The sequence below is a fragment of the Bactrocera tryoni genome, chromosome 4, assembly GCF_016617805.1.
Source record: "Bactrocera tryoni isolate S06 chromosome 4, CSIRO_BtryS06_freeze2, whole genome shotgun sequence".
Classification (NCBI taxonomy): Eukaryota; Metazoa; Arthropoda; class Insecta; order Diptera; family Tephritidae; genus Bactrocera; species Bactrocera tryoni.
In genome coordinates this window covers 26,942,882-26,970,750 of record NC_052502.1, presented here as the reverse complement: position 1 = coordinate 26,970,750, position 27,869 = coordinate 26,942,882, and the positions used below count along the sequence as shown (strand labels likewise).

General features: G+C 37.3%; 1 protein-coding gene across 3 annotated transcripts; it reads right to left on the bottom strand.

Annotated features, from left to right (window-relative positions):
• Positions 1-2,048: 2,048 nt before the first annotated feature.
• On the bottom strand, positions 2,049-25,399 carry LOC120775699 (protein tweety). 3 transcript variants are annotated; one of them, XM_040106012.1, is made up of 9 exons: positions 25,209-25,399; positions 14,712-15,325; positions 12,226-12,403; positions 8,979-9,286; positions 8,132-8,895; positions 7,903-8,072; positions 7,684-7,695; positions 6,864-7,611; positions 2,049-3,632 (listed from the first exon to the last, which is right to left on the bottom strand). In XM_040106012.1, the coding sequence occupies exons 2-9, from the start codon at positions 14,850-14,852 to the stop codon at positions 2,990-2,992; spliced, it is 2,964 nt and encodes a 987-aa protein (XP_039961946.1). In that variant the 5' UTR covers positions 14,853-15,325; positions 25,209-25,399; the 3' UTR covers positions 2,049-2,989. The 3 variants fall into 3 exon arrangements, with proteins under 3 accessions (XP_039961946.1, XP_039961945.1, XP_039961944.1); XM_040106010.1 differs by having other exon boundaries at positions 2,990-3,632; positions 6,864-7,614; XM_040106011.1 differs by lacking the exon at positions 25,209-25,399 and having other exon boundaries at positions 6,864-7,614; positions 14,712-14,852.
• Between the last annotated feature and the right edge of the window lie 2,470 nt (positions 25,400-27,869).

Below are 27,869 nucleotides of genomic sequence, written 5' to 3'. Positions count from 1 at the left end.
ACCAAATTAAAATTTTTTTTAGTTAGACGTGACTTTAAGAATCATAGTTTCATAATCAATGTGTGTGTTTCCCCAAAAGTATTATACATTCTTACTTTTTCTTACTTAATTTTGGATTATAAAAAGTGGTGTCTCAGCAGAATTTGCCGCATTTAAAACCAGGATCTATTTGAAAATTCAAGTTTCTTCAAGGATGACAATGACGAATAGTAAAAAAATAATATCAAGATTCCAAATAGCGCTCGGCATCGTATACCATATACATATATACGTGTAAGAATGCCACACTCGCACCGAGATAAACGGAAAATTTTAATATATTAGGGCAATGGTACGATGTTGTGTTTCCTCGTGCAAGATTTTAACCAATAAAAAATCTAATTAAAAAAAAACATAAAAAAAGAGTTGCTCCTGCTGTTACATCCCATACTATAATTATACTGATTACTTAGCATTAGTCTTATAGTTACAGTATATGTAATATATCTAAGTATATTATATGTAAATAGGTATATATATGTACATAGATTCTATTAAAAACCGTGCTATGCTACAAATATTTTTCATAAAATTCTACATTTACTTTTTACATACGCGATTTCTTCTTCATTCACATCGTTTTTATACATGACTTGTGTTAAAATACTTGCCAGAAAAATTAAATATTAATTAAATAAATATTAAAAGGTCAAAACAAATTAATATTAAAAGTCCAAAATAATTTAATGAAATAATGAATACAATATTAATAATAGGAAATGCTGGCGCGAGATTCTTCAATATTAAGTGCGTGGAAAGAAAGTCGCTGCATAGTTTTAGGCGTCCATCGAGGGTTTCCCTTGGAAATGGTATGAATTAAATACAAAATACAAATGCAAAATAAGAATATACAATGTATGTATATTTATAACCAAGGTTGCCAACTTTATAGTTAAAAACTTTTGGAATAAAAATTTAAAAATTAAGTTTTTATTCTATAAATTTGAAAATTTAATTTTTAACCTCAAAATCAAATACAAAAACTGTTAAAATATAAATCTCTTGAATATGTATGTAAGTCTGTCGACCAGTGCTCTAGGGTTGAATATGATGCATCTGTGCGAGCACTAGTACAAAATGGTAGATCAAAAAAATGTAAATTCAGACAAAAAAAAAAAAAACAATTTTTAATTTTTAATTAAAATACTATACATGAAAGTTTTTATTATTCAAACCGATATTATTTTTATTTAACATTTTCTAAATAAAAAACAAATAATTTAAATTAATTATTCAATCCGATTTAAAAGTTCAAAAACTATTTTTATTTAAAATTTTCGAAATAAAAATAAATTAATAAATGTTAAAACAATTATTTTTTAAAGCGTTATTTGCAATGCTGTATTAAAAAATTAAAAAAATGCTTTAATAAATAAAAAAATATATAATAAGAGTAATATGCTTATTTAAAAAATATCAAACAAAGAAATATTTTTAAATAATATGCTTATTTAAAAAATATCAAACAAAGAAATATTTTTAATTAATATGCTTATTTAAAAAATATCACACAAAGAAATATTTTTAATTCTTGGTATTTTTTATTATTCAACCGGTATTCGGGATTAAAAATTAATTTTTCAATCCGATATTTGGGATTCAAAGTTCGAAAACTGATTTTAATTAAAATTTTCGAATTAAAATTAAAAAATATTGCGATATTAAGTAAATATTTAAACAATATTTGCAATCCTATATTAAAGAATTAAAAAAATGCTTTAATAAATAAAAATACATAAAAAGTAATATGCTTATTTAAAAAATATCAGACAAAACAATAATGTTTTTAATTTTTAATTAAAACCCCTTAATATATTTTAGTATTCAATTCGATATATGTATGTGATTATTTTTATGATTAAAAACTTATTTTTAATTTTTTAAACCGATATTTGGGATTTGAAGTTCAAAAATAATTTTTTTATATCAATTTTTGAAATAAAATAAAAAAAACTGATTTCAGTATTAATTACATTTTTAAGCATTATTTGCAATCCTGTATTAAGAAATAAAAAAACAAAATGTTTTAATAAATAAAAAATATAGACATATAAACAATAATATGCTTATGTAAAAAATATCTAGCTTCGCCTTCAGATCCGCTAAGCCCACACTAAAGTGCTCATCTCTAGACCGTTGCTTCCGTTTACTTACACATAATTAATTTTAGCACTTCTCACCTACTGACGAATATTATCTCAATTTCTCGCCATTTTCATTTAGCCTGTAGCATTGCTGAACACAATCAAATATTCGTTTCAATTTTTTCGCTAAATTCCACGAATTGCGCTTCGGCAATAGTTTACATTGCGTCGCGTCCTTGTATACTTGTAATAAATTTAAATTTAAATGCACCATTAAATCTCATTAATTCCTTTCAACTATTCAGTTACATATTCTTTTTATTTATTTACTTATTTGCTTACTGTGTAATACGACACACACACACATATGTATATGCATACATGTATGTATGTATGTATGCTTACTATAGTATATATGTATGTATGCGCGCTTAGCTACTCGAATTAAGTATTACTCATCTTTTGTTATTTTTGCATGTATTTCAATGTATGTTTGTATGTATGTATGTATTTAGGTCTAAGCATTATCCTTTCTATTACCCAGATTCGTAACAACAACATTAACTGGAATCTTAAAATCTACAACTACACGAACTATGAAACAACGACACAACACAGCGGCAGTGTGCATGTGTGTGTGTGCGTGTGTAAGCGTCACACCGCACCGCTACCCGCGCGCGAAACTACGAGTGGCATACTTATTGCTTTCCGACGTCCCCCACATACGACCAATTAGTCTTGAAGTCAAAAGTCTCACTTAAACTATTTCAAAGAAATTGTTTTTTTGTTTTTTTTTTGTTTGTGTTTTCATTTTCTTTGTTTTTTTTTTTTTTTGTTTTGTTCATATGTTTTTAGGTCGTTGCCTCTTACAGTTCCGTCACGGCATAGTTGGAGTCGTCGGTGATGGCGGGCGGCGGTGGTGGCGGCAAGTCGTCGTCATCATCCATATTATTCGCCGAACTGCCATTGTGTAGCGGCAATGTATTGGCGCCGCCGTTACTATTGTTGCTGCCGGCATTGTTGCCACCGTTGCTGCTGTTGTTGCTACTGCCATTGCTGCTGCCGTTGTTGCTGTTGTTTGGTTGGCAATTGCTGTTGTTACTTTTCGAGTTGATGTTGTTGTTATTGTTGTTATTATTCAAACCATGACCAGGCTTGGGTGGTGAACCGATGCCACCGCCACCGCCACCAACACCACCACTCACACCGACATTACCCACATCCGTTGTGGCCTCGAGTGGTGGCGGTGGCAGGGGTAATGACGAATCGTCGTTCGCCTGTCGATTATCCACTGTTGTCGCTGCACCATTTTGCATTTGCTGTTGTTGTTGCTGCTGCTGTTGATGCAGCTGTTGTTGTTGCTGTTGCTGTTGCTGTGCGGCCGCATGTTGTGGGTGGTCAGTGTGCGCACTGGCGTTCGGTGGCGGCGGCGAGGTGGGTGTGCCAATTCGTGGCGGTGGTATGGCTTTCATCTGTGGTGGCAACTTCATGGGTGGCCGTTGCAGCGTCCTGTGACACAATAAATTACACAATGATGTGTATTTTAATGATTAGTCATATTTTATGGATTGGCAGACAGAAACGGAGGGAATGAATTACGTACTAGTCACATTTTAAGAATTACTTAAAGTAGTAAAGAAAGCATTTTTTCGCCACATGTCTTTCTTTAAGAAGTTTGTTTAAATTTGTGATGGTTCTGGAATAAGCTGAATGAGTGCTGTGGTAGTCGAATGATAATTGTTAGTTGATCTGTTTAAAGAAGTTTTGTAGATCCCCCACATAAAGCAGGAGCTAATGATTTACGAACGTAATGGTCCCCGGTAGACAAAAGACTCCGTTGAAAATAATCAGAACCTTCTCTTCCATTTATGGTATAACTACCTTAAAGACCAATACTTTCCTACTTTTTCTAAATAAATGTGCACCAAAGTCCATTTTTCGGTTCAAGGAGTAATTGAGGAAAAGACCATATTGCTTATGTTGAAAATGTTTAAGAGATCTGTCAATAACACTTCATATCGATTATAGGAAATCCTACTAGACAAACTATTTTAAAAATAGAGCTAAACTTATGAAGTCTAAGTTTTAAGAATCTCTAAAAGCTTTAAGCCTTCATAATGACATTTAAACATCTTTAAAGGCTCTAAGGCTTCATAAAGAGGTGCAGTTCCAAGATAATCTGACAGGAACGAAATTGTGGTCCGTTCTCACAAGTTTACGAAAGCAGAAGCAAAGAGCTACCAAACTTTGTAAAAGTCCTGCTCAAATAATATTTACATAGCCTATATTACAGTTCCAAATTTGAAATTGATATGTATCACTTTTACAATTTGATTGATAATAGACATTGGTTAGAAGATCCATATTGAAAATCGTAAAAAGCTTTTAATAAGAAAAAATCTTAACTTAATTTGCACCATAGCTTCAGCCCTAGTAGCTATATGATATAGTGTCTCATTCTGAACGATTTCGTCGGATATCACGCCGTTGCCTTGTACAATAATTCATGACATTTCGTTGAGTGTGTATGGCAGCTAAAAGCTAAAGTGAACCGATATCGGCCATTCCAACAAATTAGTAGCTTATTGGTCTAAAAATGTCGGATGTAAAATTCCAGATCGATATCTCTAAAACTGAGGTACTAGTTCGCATATATCCAGATGGACATGACCAAGTCGGCTCAGCTTGTCACGCTGATGACAATATTGACGGGGTGTATTTGAGCTGTATAAAAGGGAAGCTTTTAAAAATATGAAATATCTCCCAAAAGATTGCAATAAAAAATTTATCTAAATTATTGCATGTATTATAAAATTTACTTAAATAGAACTGAAAGCTTTCTAAATTGGAAAAGCTCTTCAAAAGAGCTTGTCACAAGAGTTTCCGAAGAGGAGTATAATATTAATTTTCAACAAGTAAACATCCTTACAACTTGCAAGGATTAAAGCCAGTAAAATACCCCTGGTACATAAGGCTAGTAAGTTTTACGGCGTCTAGAGCGAGTTTTCACCCGATATTATTCATTCTAAGCAAAAATATGCGCCCTTTCAATAAAAACAGGCTCTCCCAATTTTATTAAGATAACTATCATATTATCCGATATATGCGGTATAAAGTAAACCTGATGTCCGGAAATCTTTATATTAGGTATATAGGGACTAAGAGAAGTATTGAACCGATTCAAGCCATTTGTATCACAGAGACATACTACGATTAGGACAAAATTTTCTCTGAATTTCTTATGTATATCCCATATATCGACCAATATTTTCGTTGAAAAGTCAACTATAAGTACTGGGGTCCAAATATTTGGTACCTAAGGGTACCTTGAATAGCTTTTATTGAATTCAGTCAATTTTTGACCATAAGGTTCCCGTTATATTAATTTCTTCTTGATTCCATTGAAGCCCTGTCATACCATCTCGGGAGGAAAATATAATGTCTCTGGCGTATTTAGATATTGATTTATTGCGCTTTTAGTAGTTTTTAACAGCAACGTTATACAAGGAGCTTTCCAAAGTAAACAGGACTTTTTGAATCTAGCGCCCTCTGGTGGCGCCAACTATATGTCGACTGGTGCGTTAGAATCTGCTTTTTTTGATTGTCTAGTGAGAATTTCATGATATTTCATTGATTGGAAGTGAAGTTATTGCGTTTTAAGTGTCAGTATGTTTGTGTTATCGGTGCGAAAATGAGCTCCGAACAAAGAGCCAACATTAAATTTTGTTTTAAAATTGGTAAGACTTTTACTGAAACGTTTCAATTGACGTAACAAGTTTAAGGCGATGATTGCCGATCCCATAGCAGAGTGATATGGGCCAATCAAAATCCGTGATTAAAAATCAGCCGAAATCATCATTTAACTTCATTGAAATGGAATTGAACATCTCCAAATATCGATTTATCGCTCCTTGATCGAGCATTTGAGCTTACGTGCACGGTGACGACCAAAACTAGCTTAGAATCCAACATTCGAGGGACGATTATTTGACCAAAAACACATTTTAACCATTAACCACACCTGACATGGCACCGTGCGACTTCTTCTTTTTCGGAAAAATCCATTTGCCCATGAAAGGAAAGCGTTATACAGGCGTAGAGGCCATTCAAAAGGCTTGCACCAGCATACTGGCGGCCATACCGGCCAACGAGCTAAAACACTCCTTCGACATGCTTTTGAATCATGCAAAAAGCTGTATTGAAGCAGAAGGAGAATTTTGAATAAAATAAATAGATTTTTTCAAAAAAACCATTTGTTCTATTTTGTTTTTTAAGTCCTGTTTACTTTGGAACGCACCTTGTATGCGGAGTGAATGGGATAATCATACGATTTAGTTTTCACACTGTCGATAGGAATTCTTAAAGTTTATGAGGTAGAAGAATTTGGTAGTTTTAGCTTAAGTGGTTTAAGAGATATGTATATATGTACATTTAACTTAAATCTTATAATCTCAATATTTACTCGAGTTGCAGCTTGCACGAAGACGAACGGACAGACGGACAAACTTTCGGCCACCGGGATTTTAACTCGTCTCGTCATCCTGATCATTTAAATATGTATATGTATATATATCCCTACATCTATCTCGATTAGTTTTTAGGTGATGCACACAACCGTTAGATGAACAAAACTATTATACTCTGTGGCAACATGTTTCAAGAGTATAAACATTCATTGTGCATACAACATACACTACAATGAACAGATATCAATTTTTCTCAAATACATAAACCACTTACTTTGAGTAGCTCTGTTGCTGTTGATAAATTGACTCAACCCTGGGTGGCTCTGCGTCCTTCGGTATCTCTGGCAATGGGCAATTCAAGATCGAAGGTTTATACTTGGGATCGAATTTGCCACCTTGACGCAGTGTCGAACACTTGTAGATCTGTTTATCACGATCATAGATTGCCGTATCCATACCCGATGTGGCAGGTATATCACGATGATGCAAACCATCCTGTGGCGACTTCATTTGATTGTGTGACTGTTGTTGCGGTTGATTTGGTGGTGGTGGCTGCTGTTGCTGATGTGGCGGTACATGATGTGCGGGTATTTGTGGGTGACCTTGACCCTGCGAATTCTGACGACGCATCGTTGCCATATTCGAGACATAAATTGAGCCCTGGCTAACAGCTACCAGAGGCTGATAAATCGAATGCGGATTGCCATTCGGCTGCAGGGCGGCAATGTGTGCCGGTATCTGTTGATAGATTTGGCCTTGTTGAGCAGCTGTCATGTGATGTGCTGGATGAGCTGCTGTGGCATAGGTGCCATATTGTTGAGCTGCCTGTTGTTGCTGTTGATGATAGATCGCATGTTGGTGTTGTACCGCGGCAGCGACAGCGGCATGCGAATGTGGATGCGGATGGTGACAATAGATCGGTTGGCCGGCCAATTGTTGAGCTTGCTGCTGGGCGAGTTGTTGCTGTGCCGCTTGTTGTTGCTGCTGGAGTGCCGGTTGACTTCGTGCTGGATCGCTACAGGCTACTGGTGATTTTCAGTAAAAATCATTGGCTTCCAAAGTTTTGCATTGTTTGCTTAATGTAGCATATTTACCGTTATTGGGACCTGCAATTTGGGCGTAGATTGTGTTAGTGAGGAATGAGAGGCGGATGGGTGTGGAGGTGAGTGAGGAATATAACGTGAAAGCGTGATACTTTTTGATCAGTGAAAAAAATTGGAAATGGAATATATACTACGGATACTTTGAAGAATTCATAGAGATGGAGGTCGAGTGATGGCCGAATGAGAAACGTTTTGGCTTCACACACTTACCAGTCAAGTGGGTAGGGCTATGATTGTGCGACGGCAAACGACCCAGCGTATGCGTGCCCATAGCCCTCATGTTCTGCTGCATGTGCGCATGCGCCATCATCTCGTGCTGCTGTCGCTTAGACGGATGCTGCAAGGTGTGCGAGCCACTGATTACCGGCGGACTGAAGTGCCTGCAAAAGAGGTTCGAACAAACAAATTTAAACAAATCTCACATGAGGGACATGCTCACCCGTTGTGGTTGCGCGGCAATGTACGTGCCGCATTCATCATTTGTTGATGATTCTGTGGTGCCGGATGTGAAATATACGACGGTTCATCGACCTGTGCATAGTCATTACGCTTACGTATATAGATCCAGGTATGTGAGTCAACCCAAACCATAATTGTCAGGAGGATCGCAGCAATAAAGCTCGCAATCAACATCAATACCAGACCGAGCAGTCCACCTTCGCAGAGTCCTCTGGCAGCGGCCAAGAAGTTGTGATGCACAGCCTTACAATCCACCAAAGCTGTGAGTTGGGTAAGCAAGCGCTCACTGCTATTTAAATCCGCATTAACTGCGCCCAATTTCGGTTGCAATCCGGACGACTTGAAGAGCACCAATGATATCTTCATAACCGTAGCCATGGCGCTGCGTGCATTATTGAGCGAATTTTGCGACTCACGCAAACGTTGTGTGAATGGATTAGTGTGACCGGGTTCACATTGCGTATAATGGAGCAGAACATTAGTCGGAAGATCACGTGGCGAAGTGGAGACTAGGAAATCAGCCGGATTAATACAGAGATCACCTACTGCAACGGATGATGACAGGTAGAGACCAGACATTAGCCAAGAACCGGTAACCGCAAGTAGGCCACAAACGCTGAATAAGATGAGTGCACAACGTGAATGACGCGCCACGCCCACCAATAAGACGGCACAAAGTACTAATAGCAGCGCTAAAGTAGCAACAGTACCCGGCCAGCGTATGAGTTCCCACTGATCGCCACGCTGTAAAATATATTAAGACATCAAATTGATTCTAGTGGTTTGTGGAAGTAAACAAGAAATGTGTTTTATAAGTCCAAACATACCGACAAAAACTGTGTCATAGAAATACCCAACAATGGTCGACGTATGTCGCCAGCCGCATTAGTGGCCAGCGTCACATTGCCTTGCACAATGTTCAGTGATACGAAGAGTATGGAGAGCGCGGTCTGGTTGGCGACGGGTTGGTCAAAAATGTCGGCCAACTCAACCAGTTGAGGCCGAATGCGATTCTTTAAAGTATTCTCTAGTATGTGAGTCTGATTTCGTATGGTGGTAACCAAATTATCAACTTTGCGCCCGGCAGTCAGCACTTCTAGCAGTCCATTGTGGAGATCATCGTTGCCATATAAGCCTGTGGAAGTTAAATGGAAGTAATTGTTAATGGGGATATTGAAAACATCTTTATGTTTCATACGAAATACTCTGAATACTGGTTATATTATACATATACAATAAAATTATGTACATATTTGTATATATATTTACACGTTACATAGTATAAAAAAAAACAGCTCAGTCGATTTGGCCATGTCCGTCTGTCTTTCCCGTTGTATCCACGCGAACTAGTCTCTCAGCTTTTGAGATATAGATCTGAAATTTGTTTTCTTCCCAGCAGCTACTCATTTGCCGGAATCGAAAGACGATGTCGGATCACTAAAGCATATAGCTGACATACAAACTGAATGATCCAAATCAAATTCTTGCATGGAAAGCTTTTTATTTGACAAAACATCTAGACAAGTACGAATATTTATCCGAAATTCTCTTTCTTTTGATCCTAACCGTTAGTTTTAGGTTATCACTAGACTTTAGTCTATTGATATTTGGTGACAGATTTTTCGTAAGAGAAATACTTGTACGTTATTGGAACCCTTAAAATGCCTCATTTTTATCGCAGCTTCGTACAGAAAGTCATTAATGAGGGGTCCGAACCCTTCTGATCTTGATGATTTGCCAAATCAAGTTCGTTTTTCTATTTCAAATAGAAATGTCAATTAATGACAAGGCATTGGAAATTTCTTCTTTCATTGAATATGAGTATAGACTATTGACCATATCTTCCATTGCTCTAAATTCTAGATTCTAACGGGTTTTTCAATAGGGACCCTACAAAAGTAGACCGTCAATGACAGCAAATTACGCCATGTTTTTCCGCTTCTTTTGACATTTCTCTTCAATAAGGTTTGCCATTTTATCATGGAAGAATATACGATCGAAAACGAGTCTAAATTATTAAAATTTACTACCGAAATACGAAGCCAGTGGCGTCAACTTTAAGAGCGTTACGTCCAATTTATGGTCGTCATAATCGTCCTGTCAGATCAAAAATTGAGCATCTAGCGGAAAAATTTTAATTCACAGGCACAGTACAAAACGTTCCCGCGCCAGTTAGACAAAGAAGTGCCCATAGCGTCGAGAATATTGCTGCCGCTGCGCGTCTCTAACACGTCGTTATTAGGCGTTAGGCATCTCTGTGACGTGTTTGTGACGAGTTTTGCAAAAAGATCTTGGCCCACATCCTTTCAAGATCAAATTGACGCAAGAACTAAGGCCGCTTGACCACCAGAATTGTCATACATACTATGTTCATAAGCTGAGCAACAACTTGAAAATGATTCGGATTTTCATCAAAAAATCATCTTTAAGGATAAGGCTCATTTCTGGCTGAATGGCTTCGTCAATAAGCAAAATATGCTTTATTAGTCATACAGCAATCCACACCATGAGTCACCATTGGGTCGTCTTTTTTCCGTAATGATCAAGACCGCATGTTACTGTGAATGGGAATCGCTATCGTTCAATAACAACTGAATATTTTTGGCCCGAATTGGATGATATAGAATTGAACAATATGTATTTTCAACAGGATGGCGCCACAAGTTACATAGCGAATGTCACAATCAATTTATAAAAAACCAAGTTTCGTGGTCGTGTTATCTCACGAAATAACCCAATCAGTTGGCTGCCTCAGTGGTGCGACATGGCGCAGTTTGACTATCTCCAGTGGGGTACGTCAAGTGTATGGTCTATGCCAACAAGCCAGCGACGATTGATGAATTTCGTGCGAATATTGAACGGGAAATTTCAGCAGTATCGACCGATTTATGCTTAAAACCCATCGAAAAAAGGGTTCAGCGTCTGGACTTCTGCAAGCGTGGCCGTGGTGGTCATGCAAAAGAAATTGAGTTTCATACATAATGACATCGAATGTACTTTCACAGGAAGTCCGGCTTGAGATTCTCCACCCTTTTAATGACTAAAGTTGTTTTGAGGTTTTGTAAGATTTAAAATCTTTAGTCAAATTAGACTACTCACACATGGAAGAAACTAAAATTAATGAGCCCAAATAGTATTCACTTAATTTCAGTTCCTACTTACTTATATAGTTTAAAAATGATTTTCGAGAATTCTCCCCAAATTTAACCTATAAATCGATACGAATACATTCAACCCAATCCTCGTGTATGGTATAGCCTCATAAATCATCTCAGCCATTTGCTGACTCCGCTCTATGAGTTTCCCTAAAAATCTGTAAGCATTCGGCCAACACCCTTAAGGTCTCCCAACAGCAATATAATTCTGCATACAAAATCCTGTATTCCTTGATGATTGACTATCGAATGGCGTGTAACACGCTTCACTGCCATATTAATCATCGATAAGGCCAAACTACGCCTCATATATTATTGCTAAATAAATAACTGTACTTTTATTTCATGTTTCAAAGGTGATTCAGTATCAAAGAAAGCCTTTTCGCATGTTTGGCTGAATTATAAGGGTTGGCTTTGGAGTATATTTGCCTTTGGTTGCCTTAGCTAGGCAGTCAATACTTCAACTATTAAGCGATTAGTTACATTATACTAATACTCCAATAAATTTACATACTCTCTATATATATTTTGTATGAGTTGTTATTGTAAGGTAGTGCCGTTGAAAGGAGTGCCACTGCCAATCATCAAAGTAATCCCTTACCAAAGTGGACACACCCAAACCAAACATAATTGTAATTTTAACACTCACTCTACTTTATGTAATAAAACTAAAACTAAAAAAAGAATTTGTAACAAGTTTACTTGTACAAAGTGCACATTAATTAGTTTTATTAGCAACTTTGCAATTTTTATGGAAATTTAATGAAATTATGACAAAAAAACTCGAGCTTTTGTGGAAGAGACAAACTTTTCAGCTTTTTATTATTTGCTGGCTTTTCTGTCATACAACCCACAAGTGACACCACCTTTGTTTTAATTAAGTTGAGAGAGCAGAAATTCAAATTTCGAAAACACTTACCGAGTCCTATCGCCGCACAGCACATTACCGTTACAATGGAGAGGGCAACTTTCAAACTTGTAATGGAATGTGCTGGTCGTGGTTTTCTGTCACAACATCGTGTCATTAAGTAGAGCAGCAGTCCAAGTAGGGATATGATGAGCAGCGCGGCCGGCACGGAACCCAATATACCCAAACTCTGCAAATTTGGGAAATAAGGTGTATTTATTGTGTAGAAATATAATATTAGTTTTTTTAAACTATACATAAAATAAATCATAAACTTTTTAGGCAACATTGTGATTAGATTTTTAGGCTAATATTATGCTAAATTTACCTATTTAGTCACCTATTTATGGTCCCTAATTTAATGATGACAAGAGTAATATCTTTATTAATTTATTTAATGGGGTACATATACTGGACGATCGTGAGGATAGAAAACCATATTATTATGAAAGTTGAGGAAAAAATATTAATCGATCCTTTTCCATCATTTTTGGGAGAGAGTTGTCACATAGTACGTCAAAAGCATCAACTCTACTAAATTGATTCAAAACCTTCGCTAAAATGGACGTGTGTTCTTGTACCTTTAACTTTTTTCGGTTTATTGAGTGGTATGATTAAGAGCAGTATTTACTTGTAGTATGGTCCGAGGCTGTTGTTTTTCATTTTTTTTCATTGGTAGGGGTTTTTAAGTGGCGGGTCCCAAACCCTGCGCACAACCCTGGGGAGGGAAGGTTCGCCTTCTCAATTTAGCTCTCTTTCAAACGGATGCTCTTTGGCTACCCAGAAGATACTTCGCCTAAGATCGGAAGTCGTGAGCTGCTTGAACCATATGCAAAAGAATCGTTTCTGGCCACTTAATGGCCCTCAGAGAACTTTCCTCACTTGCGTGAACTTCGTGACTTCATCCGCCGCTGGCTAGGTCATGTCGTCTGAATGGTGAAAACACTCCAGCACGGAAAGTATTCGAAGCAGTACCCACGGGGGGAAGCAGAAGAAGAGGAAGACCGCCACGCCGTTGGGAAGACCAGTTAGGAAGGAGCTGGCTTCGCTTGGAATCTCCAATTGGCGCCACATTGCGAAAAGAAGAAACGACTGGCGCGCTGTTCACTCGACTATGATAGTTTATCTTTTGTAATACAAATTAACGATAGTGCCAGTATAGTAATGATAGCGGTCTACCATATTTATCCATCTAGAATACCAGAATGAACTCAATTGATAGTTGAGTTAATTCCAAGGTATGTACTGCGACCTATGTTATTGCAACCTTCCTTCTTCCCATGACGTCATCCAACCCTACCGAGCTTGGTGATCCAAAAAATAAATTGTCGAAAAGAGTTTTAGTCCACCGACGGATATAACGTTCCAATTAAATCACCCCTTTTGCTACGCACTCGCCAAAATTTTCAGTTTCCTGTCGGCCAAATACCATTTTTGTCAATCGTTAGTTGAAAGGAAAACGCCACCCTGAGATTACCCAGAGGCTACAAACATAGATTTTTCAAGCCTTGTGAACTAGTCACTGTTGACAGCTCTAAATTTGACAATGTGGAGATAAGCACAGAATAGCTCTTAACAACAAGTGTAACTTTGAAATTGGTTGGCAATTGATAAGCAGATTCAACTCTCGACGAAAAAAAAACCCACTCTATAAGTTACGTATCATTCCTGGGCTATTTTACGGCACAGAAACAAGAACGATAACGAACCGAGATGATAAAACACTTGGAGCATTCGAGGGAACAGCTCTCCGCAAGGTCTTTAAAGCTGTCTGCGTGAGCAAGTTTATGCGACACGGATATATGAAGTGAGATTCATAAAAATGAATGTGCTGCTTCAGCTATACTGTACGCTCCAGTGAACTACTTCCTTACATTCAATGAGAGGACCAAGTGCATAGGAACCTGCCTGCTCATGGGTTGTACCACTAGCGCGACCTCGCAAAGGAGGGGGCAACTGGCGAAGTTTTGTATTCTTGGCTCAGACCAACCCACGATAGAAGGCTTTTTGGCTTTTTAATGGTATATATGGTCGTTGTGTGTGGGTTATCTTTACTATATTGCAGTGGTTTTGGACTAGAACCTTCATCACTACTTTTACGTCGATGAATGTTGATGATAGCAGAGGAAGAAAATTATCTCCAATGGTCTTTTAATAAAATCTAAGGATTTATTTTGGGAGGGCAGATGATAGGATATATAGATTCTACGATAATATCGAGATAGGGATCCGCAATGGATTCAGTATATGGAAATGGTTCATAAAATTACTGAAAATGTCCATAAAAACTACTGAGGTACTGAGTTATACCGAATTTTGCCAGTAGCCGTATAATATAAAAAAGACCATCGTTCAAATAGCTTGCCTAATGACTGTTATCCTCTCCATAGAATATGGAACTTTAGAGTTTATGATACAAAAAGCCTACCCTATTCTGCTTATCATATAATTATATCACATAAATAATCAGAAAAATAAATACAGTTATTCGTACTCACCTCCAAATAGATTTCGTCATTCGGGCGAAATGTGCTGTTGATTTTGTGGAAAGTGATGTTGTAGTGCGGCAATGCATGCAAAAGCTTCGCGATGACCGGCACCCTATATTGGTCCGTATATTCATGATGATAATCACCCATTTTCACACAAAAGCCCCAATTAATTTAATGTCTCTTGCGCAACGTCTTCTCGTTACGTTACGGTTTCTTCTCACTCGCTAGCCACTTTCCCCTTTTGTGAGTTTCTTAAATCCGTTTACGAGCTTAAGTACATACTCATGCACAAACACAAAACCAACAACACACTTTAACACACGGTGACTATCAGGTCCGAGTGGCGCATAGGTGAGAGGGTACACGCGTACGTGACGTTCGGTGGTGAAGTGCGGAGACGCGGCGTTCCGCAAGCAAATAAACCGAGGTGACAATGTTAGCGCCGCCGATGTTATCAAGCCAAAGCGCAGAGGAGGTTCCTGTGCTGTATGCCGATGCTGATGCTAATGCTGCGATTGTGTGGTAGATGGGTGTGCTGTTGTTGTTGTTGTCGTTGTGTTATTTAATGGCTGAACCTTTTTCGCAAAAGGAAATGAAGCCACACACCGAAACACTTTACACTGGTTACATTGTTGGAGGGAAGAAAGCAGAAAAGGTAGGAAAAAAATATGAAATTTAAAAAGAGAACTTCTTTTGTTTTGGTGAATTGGAGCACACCTACACATATTCAAATTGAAACCCCTCATACCCGTAAACACATACACGCACACATGTACTTGTGTTTGACAAAGTACCGGAAGTGTGTCAAGAGTGCAACAAAGTAAAAACAACAAGAAAAGCAAATGCAAAGACAAATTCTAGTAAAAGATGTACGGCAACAACCACAAGACACCCTGAGATCATGATCTCGAGTGCTACTTGAAGTGTCGGCGTCGCTTGACTGCCATTCAGTCATGTCCTCAACATGTCGCTCTGTTCACGATTCCTTCTTATATCAGTATTAGATGTAAGATGCGTATATAACAGTACTGCGCAAAGAGCTGAAAGGGTTGCAATTACTTATTCCGGAGATGTTTTGAAATTTGTTGTTTAAAATTTAAGGCGAACTTACGTTATACTTTTCTTGCAAGATTTTTCTTATAATTGTAGCTGAAAATGTGACATCGGTCCATATCTAATTAAGATCAGAACTATAATTCAGCCTCGATATGAAGTAACTAACTGTTTAACCGTTGATTAGTATAGTATTATGACCAACATCCTGTTGACCAAGGGTACGAACCCGCATCTAGGTTATTCTAAATCATAATACGTCAAGAGAAACTTCTTCTGAAATTAAGATGAGGTTAGTTGAAGCGGTCGATCATTCATCATTTTCGCGCGCCGTGTTTCTCTGAGTGGTGCAAGCCGAAAATGCAGCGTACGAGATTAAATTCTGTGTAAAATCCTGTAAATCTGCGACAGAGACGTTTGATGTGATCAAGCAGGCTTACCCAGATATTGCTTTAGCAAGAAGTGGTGTGTGGTGTGTGGTGTGGTTTCGATGGCACCAGGTTTTTTTGGAGAGCCGGAAAGAAGTCGCTGATGAAGACCGTGCTGGGAGAACTGCGACTTCGATAAAAAAAAGGGAGAATGAGCAAATCCAAAGTGTAAACGATGCTCATTGTCTTTTTTGACATCAAAAGCATCGTCAGCCATGAATTTGTTCGTCCTGGGTAAACCGTCAACGCCAAGTTTGACGTGGAAGTCCTCAAGAGACTCAAACGAAAGGACATCGCAGCCGATTGGAAGTTGCGCACGACAATGCCCCGGCTCACACCTCCTTTCTTGTGAACAGTTTCCTAACCAAGGCCGACATTCCAACGCTTCCGCAGCCGCCCTACAGATGTGGCCCCGGACTTTTTTGTTTCCTTGCCTGAAAAGGCTGATAAAAGACAAGCATTTTAAGACGACAGAGGGGATCCAAGCAGCATGCACCTCGGCTCTCAAGGCTGTTCCAGAGAATGTCTTGCGAGATGCCTTCATCGACGCAGGAGGAGCCTATTTTGAAAGTTTTGTAACGATTGGTTAAATACATTTTTTTAAATCGACTCAGTCCTATTACTTCCCGGACAAACCCTGTAGTTTTGGAGATACAGTCTTGAGAACTTGGGCACTCGAGGCTACCTAGGCTAAGTGTGCCGTTTTTAAACGCATTTTTCTCGAAACTGTGGTTTTAAAGTCGGTTGGTAACATTTCTCGAGAATTACTCAACCGATCCTCATGAAATTTTACACAGGTCTTTGGGATAAAATTCTTAAAGACTTAGTCGAAGGATTTTTTTTATTACAAACATTTGAAAAAAAAGTCCCGAAACTTTCACTGGCATTTGCATTGTTTTTGTAAAAATGTCTGCCAAAAATTCAATTTTAAGTTTTTTTTCCTTCGACCAAGTTATTAGTTAAGGTTTTAAGTAAACGACGTATTTTTTTCACTTTAGAAGATCCCGTAAGGAATTATCCTGCCAACGCGGACGCTTCTTTTTTCCGAAGAATCACCGAAAATGGCGTCGCAATGGCCGAGTTTAAAATATTTTTTTCCAAAAATTTTAGCATTTCTTTTTTATATGGAACAAAATGCTGGAAAAAGACTGTTTTGTACCCGAGGAGACCCATGATCCTAAATATTTTTCTTCAAAATTATGGTCCCAAAAAATAATCCTAGATATGCCGCTGTAAAAGCAGCATTTCGAAATATGTACTCCCTCATTTACGCTCTCGCAGCTGTCCTTTGACATTCTATTCTTCCAATTCGTCGACAGGTATCCGCCGCGTCGTTGGTTGCGGTGCACGTCTTGCTCCCTTACTATCGCTTGTGATGCATTTAAATGACACTCACTACGGCACTCATTAACTTTGATTCTTCGCTGATAGAAACGTGATTACATACATATTTTATATACTCAGTATATACACTCATTAGCACTTAATGCATTTCATTAGAGCGAATCGCATGAATGAAGGTGCTGTAACGCTATTGTTGGAGCAAAAATGTATGTATATAGATATGTATGTGTGTGTGAGTGCAATATTACACTCCATCATCTTAACTGCTTACTACATACTACTTGGACGTCTTCCAATTCATATTTCTCGCACGTTACTGCTTACTTTGCTATTTAAATAGCCCACTTTGCTGTATCTAACTGAGATTTATTGCATGCATTCTTTAATGGCTAAATTGGTATGGAAATGTGAATAGATTTAACCACCCACCTACACACACACACACACCTACTTTTCTACTTTTTATGCACATATACAGTTATTCAGGCGCATAGCTCAAAAGCAAAGAGCAACCCAAGTGAGGCAGCAGCAGCTCTAAGCCTGAATCTGAAAGTTAAATAAATATGCCCTTCGGTTGAAAGGCTGCCGAGTTTATTTGCCTACATTGCGGGGTCAAACACTTCACTTGTGTAACAGTATCCCAGTCAGCATAAATGGCGGTTAAAGGGGTTATGTTCACTTGTAAGTAAAAAATAAATAAATTTCGCAAAACTTTTTCAAACAAAATTTATAGAATTCAGTGAACTTTATTAAGGGGTTACATGAATTTCCTCGGGTAAAATACATCCTTTTTCAACAATGAAAAACATGAAAAACGAAATATTTTATTAGAATCTTTTGTTATTACAAACGCACACTATTAACAAAAGAAATTCAGAAATTTTCAAAAAAAAATTTAAACTTAGCCATTGCGACGCCATTTCCGGTGACCCCTCGGAAAAAAGATGCGCTAAGATAACTTCTTAAGGAATCATTTAAAGTACGTGTTTTAGTTAAAACCTTAACTAATAATTTGGTCGAAGGAAAATTGGATTTTTAGCAGACATATTTACAAAAAAAAAATGAAAGTTTCAGTGAAAATATCGCGACATTGTGTTTTTTCAAATAGTTTTAATAGAAAAATATTCATCGTGCAAGTCTTCAAGAATTATACCTCAAAGACTTGTATAAATTTTCATGAAGATCGGTTGAGTAGTTCTCGAGAAATCTTACCAATCGAGTTCAAAAACACAGCTTCGAGAAAAACGCGTTTAAAGATTCGAGGGGGTATCTCAAGGCTGTATCTTCAAAACTATTACAACTTGATCAACTTGAAAATTTAAGAAAATATTCTAGAGGTGTATAAGACAATAAAAAAATCGATTTTTTCAAACCCGTAAAACCATGTAACTCCTTAAGAGGTAAATGATTTTAAAAATTTTAGAATCCCTTTATGCTGTAACCGATCTCCATGAGGACCTCCGAAAATCCCAAATCCAAAAGTAAATACAGTAATGATCAGGTACTAGTAAAAATTGTATGTGTTTTTTGGCCAAGTGGCGGTTTTCTAAAAGCATCGTTTTTAAAATTATATTTCTTAAATCATTAGGCAACTGACTAAGAGAGTTGTTTCAAGTCATCAGTCCAGCCGTTTCTTAGAAATTTTCTTACCAACTCTGAAAACAGCGTTTGTATCCAGCATTATATTAGTTTTTATCAATATGCTGGAGCTAGGTGAGTCTTTGCGATTTAGGAGAGGGCTCAACAGACCTAAGGTCGCGGTGCATTCCTCGCCTATCTATTTAAATGTTGCTATGAACAGATAGCTGGATGAATTAATTTATCCTTTAAGTTAGATTGGTCCGTTAAATATGCGGACCTTAGTCTCATATTTTCTTATTGGCATTGCTGGATTTATTAAAGACTAAAGGTGAAGTTGGCTGCGCTTAACAAGAGATTAGAAGAGTTAGAAAGTGATATAAAGTACAAAATGAAAGAGTAAATTTTACGTTTTCTGTCGTGATTATTTTGAATGTGCAAACTTCCATTACAATCCTACTTTTTTCTTTCTAATACCACAAAGTATCTGTTTATAAAACGTTTGAGAGTCTAGCAGATTAAGCTTTAATAAAGCATACATGTTTTTTTATTATATAGCTGGGTTAGGCTAGGGCTGATCCTATGATCAAAGATAACGCAGGATCTCACTTGAATAGCTGTAAACGCTGATCCATGTGAAACAGATTACCAGGTCCTTATAGATCGACGAAACATTTTGAGCCTACCACAAAACTTTTAAGACTGCAAATATCAGTCCAAGCCACTTCAGCAAGTTCGCAGAAGCTTTGTCTACTTAGTGTGGAAAAAAGCTGGACAGTTGACAAGAAAATACCCAGACAATTCAATGTTGTCTTCCATCTAATTTCACTACGAGTTAGCCTTTGGATAGTGCCCAGTCAGAAGACCCACTATTGCGATGAGATAGAGCTTAAAAAGTCTTGTAAAACCGTATAAAATGTTGTGCAGAGAATCTCTGTGGATCTTGCAGAAACATACAATTTTTTGAGTTGTAAACCAGCGCTTGTTAAGTTCACAGGATGTTCATAGATACCGATTCCATTCCTTCACAATCTGATAAAATCGGGGAAAGGATGCCACTCTAACTCTAGTGAGTATTATAAAATATTTTCAATTCTCTCACTCTTAATAGATGGAACTTAGTAAACATATTTATAGTTACGTGATATATATTTACAGCTATTAAAAAGTGACGTATTCATTGAATAATTTCGGATGATTAGATAAGAATTGCCAATGCAATTAATAAGTAAAGAGATATATAAGTACTTACTATCATATTTCTACCCCTGCAAATACTAAAATTAATTATCGACTATGAAACGATTAGATAACCAGTACCTTTCTATAATCTCAACATTAGAGTACCACAAGATAATCAATAAAAACATAGCCTCTATTCTAATACCATGTTCAGACCGAAAATTTAAAAGATTATATTATATTTAAGCATTTCATAACCCAACAGTGTTCTCAATGCCGTTAGAAAGATCAAAAAACAGCTGTTATTGTCATTTAAGAATTCACATCGCTTAATATTTATCAAAAGTAAAGATTGTCATATAGTATTTTGAAATAAAAAAACGGCTTTTTTAATATTTTCCATATAATAGAAATAATGGATGCGTTTTTTCATTTGCTAAGTCGATTTTCAGATGAAATTAGATTCATTGCTTTAAAAAAATTTTGTTTGTTTTCATTTTTTCCCCTTTTTAGTGTCTAAATCAGCTGTGATAATGTAACAGATTTCCAGTGCTAACAAGTAGATTGCGCAAAATCAGAGTCGAACAGAGAGATTTAGCGTGGATCAGTTTCAAATCATTTCAATGAAGTGATTTGGAACTGTCATTTTTGTATGGCGAAATCTTGATAAATTTTTAAGATTAGTGGGATAATCCATTCAACAGCCGAAATCGTGTGATTAAGTGTCGGTCTGAACATATTATACCATGTATAAATCTATAATTCCCTAATGAAGCTAATGTTGCTTCAACAATCGAATGATTTATTTTAACCTTAAAAACGGAAATTTAGAAGTGTGTGTTGATTGGAATGTGTTATAAGGAATACCTGAAATCTTAAAGATCTCACACCCATCGATTTGATTGATCCTCCTAGATCAGAAAGCTGGTAAAGCGCCTTAGAATCTTACTTAACTCGACTCGATATAAATGCTAAATTTTTGTCATTAATTAAAAGTTTTACCTGGTTTCGATTTCTGTTCCAACCATTATCGAAAAAGTTATTGTTCTTAACAACTGTCGGCCCTCCTAAATATTCAATCGTATTTTAGATTGAAGAAGATTTTCAAAATTTTCTGAATCGGTTTAAAACTTGTAGGTTCCATATTTTTTTGTATTACATTAGGGTACAAACTATATATTTCAGTTTGTGATCAACTGAGCTTCAGGACAGGGTTTACGATGTAATTATGTATGGGTATATTATCAAGGAGGTATAATATAATGGACTTATGACTGTACTAGATATGCATAATGGATTAGGAAGCCCATAGAAATATTGAATATTGTTTGATAGATTATATAAACTTATGGTGTTTAAAACAATACTTAGTCGAGCAATTACAAAACTCCCAAAGAATTTTTTTTTAGTAAAAAATCTGATCTTACTACTATCATATCTTACAACTAGATAGCTGGGCTTGGGGGAAGCTGGGCCTCCATCGGTACATGCGCTGTCGCAAAATCCTTTTGACCCAAGATCGATCGCAAGATATCTAGTGATCTCTTTGTTCTAAATAAAGACAGCCTCTTCCTAGTTGTGGGGCTTTTAACAAGCCATTGCCCTATTGACGTCCATATTAGGGCGTCTAGGTTGGAAATCTTACATGACGCCATCTGCAGAAGCTGTATGGAAGAAGATGAGGTGGAAACAACTGAGCATTTCCTTCTTGACTGTCCAGCATTTGGGAGGTTAGGACTTAAACGCTTGGCAGCGCATACTTTCAGACATACCACCGAACTGGCAGAAGTAAAAATTAAACGCCTGTGCAAATTTTTGGCTACTAAGCGTTTTGTTAATCGCAGGAGTTCTTCTTTTCTAAGGTTTCACCAAGGACTATATACTTGTATAGCAGTCCACGTGCAATCTTTGTTCAGCCATCTAACATAACATAATACCCATATATGTACATAGCATAGCCCGATTGAAATTATAGAACGTAGATACAGTTTACTTTGCCGTCTGTTGGAAAAATGTGGTTGAACTTCAACTTTAAGAATAAGAGGCTTTTGAACTTGTCATAATTATTAAGACCCGGTTTAAAATCGGTTCATACACACACTTTCAATCAGCTTTATAAGAATTCGCATAAAAATGTGCATTATGGCGTTAACTGGATTTATGGGTTTCAAAACATCGACATTTTTTATTGTCTTATGAAATTCTGCAACACCTCTGGAATATTTACCTAAATTTTCAATTTGATCCGAATAATAGTTTAAGAGATACAGCCTTGAGAACTTGTGCGCTCGATGCTAGGTAGGCTAAGTGCGCCGTCTTTAAACGCGTTTTTCTCGAAACTGTGTTTTTGATATCGGTTGGCAAGAATTCTCGAGAACTACTCAACCGATCTTCATGAAATTTTGCACAGATCTTTGAGATAAAATACTCAAAGACTTGGAGGAAGGATGTTTTTTTCCGATTGTCGAAAACAAAATGTCAAATGGAATACGCGGAACAAATAAAAAAAGATCTTAGGAAGACATTATTTTACCGGACTTTGTTCAGAGTGACAATTGTAATAAATTTTCTTCAATTTTAATACCAGCTGACAATAGAGCATTAATTGAAGCGTATACACATATATGTATGTATGTATACAACTCCCCGATGATATTTATTATATTATTTTGAAATATTTCTGCTGGCAGAAGTATCAAAATGTTTGCCTTCTTGAAGAAAAGGAACTACAATTTCTGATTTTAAATTAATCCAGTTTTACACTCCCTAAAATTACCTACCATATACATATATGTAGATCAAAGCATATCTAAGTACATAAACTTTGTCTAACGCCTGTCTGTGGGATTGTGTGTGTTTAGTCTCGTTGCGGATAAATCCTCCTCCAAATACTTATAACCGTATACATATATTGAGTGTCTGTGTGTGCGTGTGTAAAAGGATAATTTCATTATAGTACTTAAAGCCGAATCAAATCACCAGCTACCTTGTTTGTATATGTGGGCACATACAATTTTCATCCCGGAATTGACAAATACTCGAAGCGAGCAAAACTTCAATGAAATGCTGAGCAAAAAGAGCGCCTAAATCAAGTCGCCGAGAGCGCACATGAATTAAAATCACTTACACACACATACATACAAATGCACAAAGTATATTTTTATCGCGCCCATTTGTTTGTTTACATTTACGCCAACGGTATTATCCCGTACTGGCAGTGCATTCTTGCGCAATAACCAGCGAATTCGCCGCACCAGGCCCGAGCGCCTTAACTGAGTGCCTGTGTTAGCGTTTTGTGAGAGCAGGAAATGCAGATAACTTTTGCTCTGTGATAAACTAACTTTTATTTGACTCTAATTGACCACGCTCTCACATTGAGGTTAGACGGCATGTTAAAGGCTACGCCTCCCGGTTAGTGAGTGCCAAAAAGTTATCTCGTATCCTGTGTGCTATGCTCTCACTCAACAATTTTGAGGACGACTACGCGAACGAGCACGACGGCGCAACGACAATGGCTGGTTATCCTGTCATACAGTTGCCATATCAGCGGGCTAGAGCCAGCCAGGCAAGTGCTCAGTGCTCTTATAAAATGTATTGATTAAAAAATCCACTTTTTTGTTTGTTTGAAGTTCGACACAACAACAATAACAATAACAACATAGACGACAGCAACGGTGGCGTTAAAGTATTCGAATGCGCAGCGCGTATTGCTAGTGATATTCCTGTTCCTATTTCAATGTGTCTTCCTATTGTTGCCTTGACTCGCAGGAATCGTGACACACACACAGCCATATACGCTTGTATATTTTTATGTATGTGTGTGTGTGTGTGAATGCTTACAAATATCAATAAGGACGTGCTTGCGGCTGACAAGTACACGTATGAGTCTCGTAAAATGCAACTAACGGTGGCGGGCGTCGAAGTCAGTCCGTTGTTTGGCAAATGCAGATATACTTTTGTATGTATGTGTGTGTGTAGAGGGAGAGTGAGGTTGACTGCTCGCCTGCTTGCCTACAAGATGACGGCTACGACTGAGGCACGGCTGAGACTGCGGCAGGCGCGTTGCCATTGTGTTTGCGGGATAAATGTGGCAAGTGGTGATTGTGTGGGGTAGTGCGGGTGTAAGGACAAAACTTTGCTGGTTGAGTAATTGCAAGCGCTTTCGGAGTGTGCGTGTGTGTTGCTCGCATGGATGCTGCTTTAGGGTTAGCACTGTCTATAGACTTTACCGTTGCGCGCACACAAACAAGCACACACATTAGAGGCAGCGTTAGATATAGATGTGTGTGTGTGTGTATTTCCGCGCATACATACATTTGTAAGTCATTTTGTGTGTGGCTGCAATGCACAAATATTAGAAAATCTTCTACAGACACAGGCAGACAGGGAGTGGACTTGTAGTTGTTGCGATTTAATTAAAAAATGCAATTAAAGTGCTTTTCTGGCAACATTGCAAACACTTAAGTGTGAACTTTAAACTTGATTTTGCTGCTGCGGCAAGCTTTTTCTGCGTGTACTAAATAAATTTTGGCATGAAAATAATTTTTAAACAGAAAAATATATGTATGTTTTTACACACTCAGCCAATATATGTAACTGGTATTTTAACCGTTATTTTTATTTTGCACAATTTTCAGCACGATTTTAATTTTATTTGCATATTTGGTTACACTTTTCATTATATATTTTTGAAATTATACACACTCACTACATTTTATTTCATCTTCAATTATATTTAATGGTAATTTTGTGCTTTGCATTCGCAAAACTTTTATGGATACATAATTTTCGCCCCACAAAATGCACTCAGCGCGACTACAGCAAGCAGAAAACTATGAACTATATTCGTATAAGCTTGTAGTGTAGCTGGAAAAGCATAAATTCACAGCCATTGCTGCCTTTTTTGCCAAACACTTACTTTTCCTCCAAACACAAACGATTTTATTTTTCAATTTTTTTCAATCACATATTCTCCATTTATGCATATTTAATTCATAATTATTTATTTTTCTTTCGTGAGTTAATGAAATGTAGTGAATTTTCCAACAATCACTTTGCTTTGTATCCGACGGTCGATTTCAAACGGCTACCGTAACGCATGAACCACACATTCTGAGCATCGAACTAAGTATGAAATTTTTTTCTTTTAACCCGGTCACACCCTCTATCGCTGGGCATACGAACGCTCAGCTTTGAGTATTCGTTGATTTTATGTACAAATTGTGGGATATTACGAGCATAAATATACGGAACAGGAATCAGGACTCAAAGCACGCTGTGCAAATGGAAATTCAAAGAGAGAGAGAGAGCGAAAGAGAGAGAGAGAGCGAAAGAGTGAGAGATGCGAGCGAGAGCAATAGTTAACAGTTTCGCAGCGAATATTTTGTGAGAGACAGGATACCAAGCACTAACTATGTAATTTACTGCAACTTGTTTATGTACTTGACGAGTATCCTGATTTCGCTTAAGAGGAAACAAGTGCAAAATATGGCTTATTAAAAATTATTTATATAGAGCTTTATATTACGATAGTAATGTATAATGTTTAACAGATCAATTGGAAAGTCCCCAGTATACCATAGAAGAACACATTTATTTTTGAAAAAATCGTTTTTTTTCATTTAAAATAGTTCCCTTTAAGGGTGATACACTGTTTATACCGACCCTCCAACTTAGCGATACCACTTTTGAAGTCCTCAGTTTCGACGATCACCTATTAATTTTCTTTCCTGCGAGTATTCTCTTGAGATGTGAGAACAGGAAATAGGCCCTGGAATGCAGATTTGGAGAATACGTTGGATGCGGAAGCAATTTGAAGTAGAATTCACGGATTTTTGCCTTCGGTTTCACTAACTTGAGACACGGTGCATTGTCTTGGTCAAACAGCAAATTCGTATTCTTCAATTGCGGCCGTTTGTCGACGATTTGGGTCCAATAATGCTATGTAATAGTCGCTGTTGATCGTATTTCCTTTTTCAACGTAGTCAATAAACAATATTACATCCGCATCCCAAAATACAGACCGTAACTTTACCAGCCAACTTTAGCCTCTTTCCACGCTTTGAAGCGGAGTCATCGTGTGTATTTCACTCAAATGACGGTCGACTGGACTTCGGAGTGAATGCTTGAGCATCTCCAAGCACTGCATCCAAATATTCGTGAATGATATGATGTACACGTTCAGCAGATATCTTAAAAGAGCCTGCTATCTAGAACAACTTCACTTTACGGTCATCCAAAATTATTTTGTTGGCCCTTTCAACGTTTCCGTCGGTAACAATCTTTTCTTTCCACCATAACAAAGGATCCAACAGCTGTTAAATTCTTACACTCGGTTTTAGAAGGTTAGAACTAACTAAAAATCATATGGATTTAATTCTAGTAGCGCTATCTAAGTGTCGGGCTGGGGACTTTTCAATTAACCTGTTAGCTCTGATCAATTTGATTCGTACTGACAGTAAATGGTAAGGCTTCTCAGCCAGTACAAACATAAAACTATTGTTCCAAATTTCAATACATTTTTTATAAGCCTCGACTGCGATGTTTTTCAGCGAATTTTCATTTTTGCCGTTGTTTTGGACCGCTTGACTAGTAAAGACCCGTTTAATGAATGAACCTCTTAAATGAAGGTGTACAAGGACTGGCTGGAAACTGCCACGAAAAATTCAGACCGGCAACGCCGCAATCTCTGTATATCTACAGCCTCTGTATAATCTCTGCTGCTCTCTTCTCAAGTTTTATCAATTCGCCGCATTGCTTCAAAATAATTTTTTGCAGTTTTTGTATTTGTAAGCCATTGTAATCGTGCGGTTTCTCTCTCACAAAGCGAATGCTTTGTTCATTGATGACAGGAAGGAAACTTTGGCAATGCCGGAAGTAATGTGTTCCCCTTTCAAAGGAGCGCTTTGAAGTCGTATTAATATGCTACTTGGGCTGACCTCAAAAGTGATGCAATTAAGAGTTGATACCGTTATTTAGCTTACTACGTGTTGCAAAGTAGAGAAATAATTCATGAATTTAATAAGCAAGTAGGAAAGTATTATATTTGGATAACTAAATATTACGCCAAGTAGAACATTAAAATATTATGACTATTGAAGCAACGTCCAGTTTTTCGATACCATTTTTGACTCAGTATTATTCAAATACTCAAGTCCGCGTTAAAGATGGTCATCAGCGATACCAATGAATAGTGTTTATGCTGCTGATACTGCAACAGGCAATCACCCGTAATTTTGGTTTCGTCGTATCCGTTCCGATAATTTTAATACCAAAAACTCACCAAACTCTGGAAAGCTAAGGTCGAAAATATTGGTGAAATAATACAAATCGTCAAATCCGAAAAGCCTCTTGAACGGAATTTCCGAAGCGGATGAATGCTGATTTGAACAATGAAGAATGCTTTGCTATGTGCGTGGTGGGCCGGTCAAGGCATCATCTACTTTGCACTTCTATTGTCAACAATTGTCTGAAGAAAGCAATCGAGCCGAAGTGATCCTTCTCCACCTCGTTTTTCCAACGGAGTGGAGGTCTCTTCCTCTGCTTCCCCCGGCGAGATTTGCATCGAATACTTTCAGAG

Bases quoted from the DNA above. Each gene is read 5' to 3' on its own strand.
- LOC120775699 (XM_040106010.1), bottom strand. From the start codon at position 14,852: ATGGGTGATTATCATCATGAATATACGGACCAATATAGGGTGCCGGTC. The intron at 9,287-12,225 runs GTAAGTGTTTTC...TAACTTCCACAG, and splicing joins CTGTGCGGCGATAGGACTCG to GCTTATATGGCAACGATGAT. The intron at 8,896-8,978 runs GTATGTTTGGAC...TATATTTTACAG, and splicing joins CTATGACACAGTTTTTGTCG to CGTGGCGATCAGTGGGAACT.